At 65.5% G+C, this 7,880-nt stretch overlaps 1 protein-coding gene across 1 annotated transcript; it reads left to right on the top strand.

Annotated features, from left to right (window-relative positions):
• Positions 1-4,742: 4,742 nt before the first annotated feature.
• HES1 (hes family bHLH transcription factor 1) lies at positions 4,743-7,397 on the top strand. Its single transcript, XM_031957393.1, has 4 exons — positions 4,743-5,234; positions 5,405-5,500; positions 5,764-5,851; positions 6,366-7,397. The coding sequence occupies exons 1-4, from the start codon at positions 5,127-5,129 to the stop codon at positions 6,947-6,949; spliced, it is 876 nt and encodes a 291-aa protein (XP_031813253.1). The 5' UTR covers positions 4,743-5,126; the 3' UTR covers positions 6,950-7,397.
• The last annotated feature ends 483 nt before the right edge of the window (positions 7,398-7,880 follow it).

The following is a 7,880-nucleotide window of genomic DNA, read 5'->3' as shown; positions in this document are numbered from 1 at the left end:
CCCCACGCCCCCGTCCCTGTGTGTGTGTGTGTAAGTGTGGGGGCCAGTGTGAAGATCCAATCTGCCAGTAACATCAAGGCAATTTCCCAAGCCACAGGTGCCCTGCGAGGTTTGGGACCGTCCTGATTGAGCCGGCTGAGTTAGCTTCATTTTTGAAATGTCTCATCGTGTCCTTGAGTTAACTGGATCGTAGATTTATTTCCCAACTGGCTGCATTCTATAGATACCCATCATCCCCCAGAAACCTTTTCATGCTAGAAGATCACTTTAGCCCCCAAACCCAAGGTACCATCTACCCCTGGGTCCCCTGTCTCTGACTGGGACGGCTCCTCCAGATCATCCATTTAAGGAGGCCCGTTTCTCACCGGCTGAACCCACCCTGGCCCTCGGCATGATGGAGGGTCCCCCCCCCCAACACACATACCACTTTCTCAGCCTCCCTTATGTGCTGCCCTTCCCAGTAGGGAATATAAGAGATCTGAGAGCAGGGGCTTTTCACTTGTTTTTATTTTTAGTGCTTAGTTCATTACCTGGCACATAGTGAGCACTCAATGCTGGGTAGGACCTTCCAGGACTTAGAACCCGAGGGTTCCTTAGAAGTCATTAACTGCCTTTAACAGGTGGGGAAACTGAGGTCCAGAGAGAGGGATGGCTCTGCCCAAGGTTCCGGGGCTAAGACAGGGTCTTGGGTTTTCATCTTCACGCTTTCCCAGTAAGCCCAACTCCTGGATGCCCAAAGCCAGTCATTGAGAGGAAGCAAGGGACCGAGTCCTGAGGGTCCGACGGTTCAGCCCCAGAAGCCCTTGAGTCAGGAGCTGCCCCCTCCAAGCTCTGGTGGAAGCCTCAGGACCACATTTGCCTAACCTGTTGTTACCCCCGGGTTAGTGGGGATGGGGGTGGGAGGGGTTCTTGGACCGAGTCCCAGCTGGGTCAGTGACCTAGACTCCCTCCAGCCACTCCCCAGCAGTCCGGGGCAGCCTTTCCCTAGATGCCCTGCCCCAGACTCACAAGGCTGTCTACAGGGTTACAGCCACGGGGACTCGGGCCCATTTAGCACATCATTAACTTTTCTCCCAGAGACAACTAGGTGGCTACTGGTGGGTAGAGGGCTGCCCCTCCCGTCCAGAAGCCCTTGGGGGAGGGGACGTCCTGTACCATCCTTGGAGACCCTGGAGTTCTGATCCGTGCCTTAAGGCTGGGGAGGGGGAGCCAGGGAAAGGAGAGACTGGGAACCAACTTCCCCTCCTCACCACCACCATAAAGGGGAGGACAGGGATCATCTTTCCTAGGGGAGGCAACGGAAGCTCAAAGAGGAAATGACTTGCCCAGGGTCCCACTACTGAAAGGTAATGATTTTTAAGGCATTTAAAGCCCAGCCTTTAAGTGGAGGTCCGGGTTCTGTCCCTGCTTCTGCATTGGATGGTTCCTTTTTCTTTTTACATGATACCTGACACACAGTAGGAGCCTAATGGATGCTCCTAAATGGAACTAAAAGCAAATGAAGTGCCTATCATGTTAGAAAACATTTATTTCTTTCAAGCTCCCAGTGCTTTGCTTCCTTTGGGGAATAAATAAAGGAGGGGAGGGGGAGAGATGACATTTTCCAGCTGAAGCAGGTCAGAAGGTTTGGGGCCCGTTGCCCCGGCTGACCCGGCCCAGGGCCTTGACCGTGGCCGTGTCCAGCGGGGGCTCCCTCCTCCTTTCCGGGCGCCTCCTCCCGGAGCCTTCCCTGATTCCCCTCAGCCTCCGGGGGCCTGCTCCTCTCCGGGCCGGCCCCAGCTCCTTTTTCTGGACGGGGCTCCCCCGGGGCCACGGACACATCCCACTCCCCTCCAAGGGCACGGAGGGCCCGGGAGGCGGCTGGGCTGCCCATTCCTGGCCCCCAGATCGTGGGGGTCTCACTCCGAGGATGGGGGCCGAGGGAAGCGAGTTCCCAAAATCCCAGGGCAGAAGGCAGCCGCCAGAGCGCCCCGAGCCCCCCAGACCCCGAGCCTTCCCTCAGCCGCGGCCCCATGTCGCTTATTGTCACCTTCAGTAGCTTTGGGCCGGGCACACAAGAGGAGCTTAATAAAGGCTTATCTGGCTAATGGCAGGGAGAAAGCGGAAGGAATCAGAGAAGGTGAGGGAAGGAGGGAGAGGGAGGGGGAGAACCCCCGGGGAGCGGGGAATCGCCGAGGAGGAAGTCAGAGCGCAGCCTTTGGGGGCCCCGGGAAGGGCGGGCGGGGGCGGGGGCGGGGGGAGTGGGCAGGCGGCTGGCGGAGGGCGGGAGGGTGGGAAACTGCTCTGGGCCGGGCGGGTCCCCGGGCCGCCCGGGTGGTTCCCGGCCCCGGCTCACCACCTGGGGGGCGGCGGGGGGAGCGTGGCTTTCCGGCCGCGGGGGCCGCGGGGGCCGCGGGCCTGGCGCCGCAGCTGCAGCCGCCCGGGCGGAGGGAGGGCCCGGAGGAAGGCCCGGAGCGGGCGGTCTCCCGGGAGCCGGCGCAGGAGAGCCTCCAGCGGCCGATCGCCCGCCACGTGTCACCCGGCGGCGGCGGCGGCGGCGCTGGGGACGCGGGGAAGTGGGAAGTGGCCGGCCGGCAGCCGCCGACGGCCTGCCTCCCCCTCCCTCCGCCCTCCCCCGCCCGCCCGAGCCGCCTGCACGCTGGCCGAGCCGGGGCCGCGTCCCCCAGGCGTCTCTGCCTGACCCGGGCTGGCCAGCCCCAAGGACCAGCCCGGGGACCGCGGCCACGTCCGGAGCCCCGCCGGAGCCTCGGGTCCCTCTCGGGCGGCGGTGGGGCTGACCTGCCTCCGGTCTGGGTCCCCTGAGCTGTCAGGCAGCTCCAGACCGGGAGGCCGCCCCCCCCCCCCAGTTTTTCCCCAGCTGTCTGGAGTGGGAAAAGGCACCCTGAAGCGAGGTGGGGGCGGGGCTGGGGCTGCGGGGCGCGAGTACTGGAGGGCCCCTCAACTGCCGGGGTGGTGGAAGGGGGGAACTCCAGCCCGGTGCCCTGCCCCCTCCCACCTGCTCCGGGACGCAGATAACAAGTTAATGATTGTCCCCAGGGTGAGGTCAGCCCGGGAGCGCCCCCTCCTTCTAGACCTGCACCCTGCCGCGGGGGAGGAGGGGGCTGAGCGGCTCGGCTCCCCCCCCCCAACTGATGCCCCCTCGGGGAACTGGGTCACTTCGGGGCCCGGGATGTGTGTGACCAACCTGCCAAGCGGCAAGCATTTATTAAGCACCAGCTGTGTGCCTGGCGTGCGGTTAAGGGGGGGCAGGAGAGGGGTTCAAAGCGGATATTGCGCCAGCCCCCCTCCCCCGTCCGCAAGGAAGAGCCCGAACTTGGCCGAGGCCGGCGCCCCCTCCCCGGCCCCCACGCGCGCAGACACACGCGCGCAGACACCCACTCACACTCGCCCCGGGCGGCCGCACCAATGAGGAGGCCGCAGCGCGCAGGGGGCGTGGTTTTCCCAGGCTCGAACACAGCAGCTGCTATTTACCTTCTTGGCTCCTCCGGGATAATATAAACCATCCCCCGCCCGCCCGCCCGCCCTCAGGGCGGCTCAGCCGCGGCCGCGCGCGCACACCCACCCGGCGCGCGCACACGCCACCCCCTCCCCGGCCGCCGCCGCCGCCGCGGCTGCAATAAAACATCCTGGCACGTGCTCCCGCTTCGGGATCGCCCTCGCCGCCGGCCGCCTGATGTCAGCCTGCGGCCGGCCCGGCCGCCCTTAAAGGGCCCGCCGGCCGACTGGCGAGCGAGGAGAGTGGCCCCAGCTCGCCGGACTGAGCCCGGGGCCTGCGGGCCCGCTCCCCGCGCGGCCGGCCCGGCCTCCTAAACCTGCCCCTCCCGAGTCCGAGGGGAGGGGCGCAGTCCCCATAAATTCACTTTCTCCTGCTCTCTCCAGCTTTCCGACTGGGGGGGGATGCGGGGTGCAGGGGGACGTCTGCTCCCGGCTTGTTTTCCGACTTGGGGACCGCGGAGAGGAAGGGATGGATCGGGCCCCGGGGGGGTGGGGGGCGCAGCGGACCAAGCCCGAAGGCGGCTCGCGCTCTCCCTTTCCCGGCTCTTCTGTGATCTCTTCGCCCGAGGTGGGGGTGGAAGGAAAGAGGGCGGATTTTCCCCCTTAATCGCGCAGTGTTTGCCCTGGGCTGGGTCGGTGGGTCCGAGGCCGGGGGCCCTGCTGCAAAGCCCCTTCTCTGGGCTACCTGCGGGGTTCGAGCGGGGGGCCGGGCGCTGGCTGGTGGGTTGGGAGATGGGGGGGGGGTCTCTGGCCTGAACGAGCCCAGCATGCGCTCCCCCTTCCTTTGTCGCCCCCCGCCCCCAATCAATCAGTGCAGGGCTCGGAGCTCGTCTACCCCCCGCAGCCCGGGGCTCTTCAGCCCTTGCGAGTACGTTCGAATAACATCACAAATCCATATACCCCCGGAGGGAGAGTCCGCGAGGTGGACGCTTCCAACTCAGAAGCTGCGGCTTTTTGCTGCACTCTGATCCACGCTGCGTGTGCGTGTGCGTGTGTCTCTTATGACAAAGGAAGGAAGCGGGGGGAGAACACGGCAGAGAGCCACCCAAGAAATGCCTTTTCAAACCCCTTGCCCAGCCCTGCGCGGCTGGGAGCCGGGGAACGAAGGGTTAAATTTCCTTTGATTGACACCGTAGCCTCTGCTGCCCCGGGTCCAGGCGCGCGCCATTGGCCGCCAGTCCTTGCGCCTGACAGCCAATGGGGGGGCGCCGTCCACGAGCAGTGCCGCGTGTCTCCTCCTCCCATTGGCTGAAAGTTACTGTGGGAAAGAAAGTTTGGGAAGTTTCACACGAGCCGTTCGCGTGCAGTCCCAGATATATATAGCGGCCGCCAGGGCAGAGGAAGATCACACAGGACACGGAGCTGGTGCCGCTAACAGAGGAATCCCCAGCTCTCCCTCTCCTTGGTCCTGGAATACGCTGCCGACTTTAAAAAAAAAAAGTAGCCAGCGACAGCATCGGCCCCCGGCGCTTGCGAGAAGAGCCCGGATTGACTGTCGGAAAGACGTGGTGCAAAGTTTCCTAGCAAAGGGACGTAAACGGCCCCCAAGCCGCCCCCTTTTCCGCAAGATCTTTAAAAGGACTAAAAATAGCGCTCCCGAGGGACCTTTGATTTTTCCCGAGAAACAGAAAATGCCAGCGGATATCATGGAGAAAAGTTCCTCCTCCCCCGTGGCCGCCACCCCGGCCAATGTCAACACAACGCCCGATAAGCCAAAGACTGCGTCGGAACACAGGAAGGTAACTATCGCTCTCCCTTGGGTCCCCGGCAGTTTCCCGAGGAAGCGCGCGCGCGGCCCGCCGGCCCGGGGCTCCTCCACCCCCACCCGCCCGCCCGCCCCGCGCCCTCGCCCCCGCCGCCCAGGTTGGGTTGCCAGCTCTGAGCGCGCCCCTTTCTCGTTTCTTTGCAGTCGTCCAAACCAATCATGGAGAAAAGGAGACGAGCGCGAATTAATGAGAGCCTGAGCCAGCTGAAAACGCTCATCTTGGACGCCCTTAAAAAAGACGTAAGTGGCCGGGCTTGGACGCTGGGGTCGGGGCGGGGGGGGGGGGGGTTCGTGCTGGGGCAGAGCTCCCTGAGCACGGAGGGGAGCACGACTATTGCTGTCTCCCGCGGGGCCGGGCTCCTTCCTCCCCGGAGCGGGGTCTGCTGCCCGCCCGTGCGGCTCCCGGAGATCCGGTAGCAGCCGCCGGCGCCCCGCCCTCCCCCCGCGCCCCCGCCGCATCCCACGGGGCTCTCATCCCTCTCTCGCTCCGCTCCTCCCCGCAGAGCTCCCGGCACTCCAAGCTGGAGAAGGCGGACATCCTGGAGATGACGGTGAAGCATCTCCGGACCCTGCAGCGAGCCCAGATGACTGGTGAGCGCGCGCCTGGCTCGGCCTCCCCTCCCCCCAGCCCGCCCCCCATCTGCTCCCCCTCCTCGGCCGCCCGCCCTTTCCCCGGGATCCCTCTCTGGCCGCGGTGATTTCTTCCAGACTTCCGCCTGTGGTGGTGAATGGCATTCAGCTGCATTTTACTGACTTGGCTCGTGTGGGCTTTCCCACGGTCTGGGGCTTATTTATAGCCACAACTTCAAGTTGTTACAGTTCCGGAAAAGGGAGGGAGGGAGAGGAGGAGGAGGAGGAGGAGAGGCAGGAACCAGGAGGTGGCCCCGGCGGCGGCCGCAGCACCGAGCTCGGGAGGGCAGCACCGTGGGGTGGGGTGGGGGAGGACTGGGCTGGGGGGGAGGGGACGGGAGCTCGCCGCGTTATCGCTCCGCTGGGAGACGCCAAGTGAAGCGCCCCCCCCCCTAAAATAAACGCAGGGGACCCGGGTGGGGGCAGGGCGGAAGGGAGCAGCCCCGCTCACGGCCTCCGCCCTCTCCCCCCACAGCCGCGCTCAGCACCGACCCGACCGTCCTGGGCAAGTACCGCGCCGGCTTCAGCGAGTGCATGAACGAGGTGACCCGCTTCCTGTCGACGTGCGAGGGGGTGAACACGGACGTCCGCACGCGCCTGCTGGGCCACCTGGCCAACTGCATGAGCCAGATCCACGCCCTGAACTACCCGCCGCCGCCGCCGCCGCCGCCGCCGCCGCCGCACCCCGCGCTGCCGCCCCCGGCGCCCGGCGGCCCCCACGGCCCCCCCTTCGGCCAGCCCTTGGTGGCGCTCCCCGGGGCCGCGGCGCCCCCCGGTGGCGGCGGCGGGGGCGCGGCGGGCACGGGCAGCGGGAGCGGCGGCCAGTGCAAGCTGGGGGCTAGCGCCGCGGCCGCCGCCGACGGGGCCAAGGTGTTCGGCGGCTTCCAGGTGGTGCCGGCCCCCGACGGGCAGTTCGCCTTCCTCATCCCCAACGCGGCCTTCGCGCACAGCGGGCCGGTGATCCCCGTGTACACCCACGCGGGCGGGGGCGCCGCGGGCGCCGCGTCCCCGTCCGGCGGCCCCTCGCTCACGGCCGACTCGGTGTGGAGACCCTGGTGAATCGGGACGAGGAGGAAGCCGCCCACCCAGAAAAACGAGCGGGGCCCCGGTTCTCCCCGCTCCCAGCCCACCGCACCCTTCCCCAGACACACCCTCTGCAGGGCCTGGACCTTTGGGAGAGGGACAGCCAGACAGCCAGACAGACGGCCGAGCTAGTGAGATGGTCCCCCGGGACCCGGGGCTTGTTTTCTAAGCAGTTGTGACAAGTTAACCTTTGTGTAGAGCGTTGGATCGAGGGACTGGCCATGCCCTATGTTTGTATATAGTTTACGTGTTCATATTGGATGGTGCGCCTTTGTACGATGCGAGTTCAGGTGACATTTCGTTTTTTACACGAGATCCCTTTTTTATGTGATACCAAAGATAGCTGAAAATGCTCTGACGAATGTTCTTCCTTGGGGGAAGTTTTATTGGAGAAAGGAGAAGAATAAAACAAAACACGACCAGAGTTCCGACTTGCCTGCTCTGTGGGGCCGCGTCTTCGCCCGCCGGGCGGGGGCCGGGACCTTTTGTTTGGGTTGTCACCGCGTTGGGGGAGGGGACTCCTCCGGCAGCCAGCCGGCACCGGGGGCTGGGAGGGGGACACGAATCTTCTTCCGCCAGCCCCCATCTGGGGTGGGGTAGCCCTGGCTGGAGACTCAGAAAGCAGTGGAAAGAGGGGGGGTGGGGGGGATCACGCTGGTAAAGTTGTGGGGTGCTCTCCCTCTGCCCTCCCCTGCTCCGCAGGGCAGGGGCCCCTCCCGCTGTTTGGGAAATTGCCCCGCGGGTCCGGATCCTCTCGGCTCCCGCCCCCAAGCCCCGAGTTAAGCCTCCCGGACTCCCGCGGCCGGTGGCTCCAATTTGTTGATTCCCCATTAATTAGTTAATGCTCAGGTGCTGGGGGGAGCCGGGGCTAAGTGCGCCCCCGAGCCCGGAGGGCGGCTCGCTCCTC

The sequence above is a fragment of the Sarcophilus harrisii genome, chromosome 3 (assembly GCF_902635505.1).
Source record: "Sarcophilus harrisii chromosome 3, mSarHar1.11, whole genome shotgun sequence".
Taxonomy (NCBI): Eukaryota; Metazoa; Chordata; class Mammalia; order Dasyuromorphia; family Dasyuridae; genus Sarcophilus; species Sarcophilus harrisii.
This window is presented reverse-complemented; position numbering and strand designations above follow the sequence as displayed.

Excerpts from the sequence above, each read along its gene's own strand:
- HES1 (XM_031957393.1), top strand. The coding sequence starts at position 5,127 with ATGCCAGCGGATATCATGGAGAAAAGTTCCTCCTCCCCCGTGGCCGCC. Across the intron at positions 5,235-5,404 it reads CTGCGTCGGAACACAGGAAG|TCGTCCAAACCAATCATGGA; the intron begins GTAACTATCGCT and ends GTTTCTTTGCAG. Across the intron at positions 5,852-6,365 it reads GCAGCGAGCCCAGATGACTG|CCGCGCTCAGCACCGACCCG; the intron begins GTGAGCGCGCGC and ends CTCCCCCCACAG.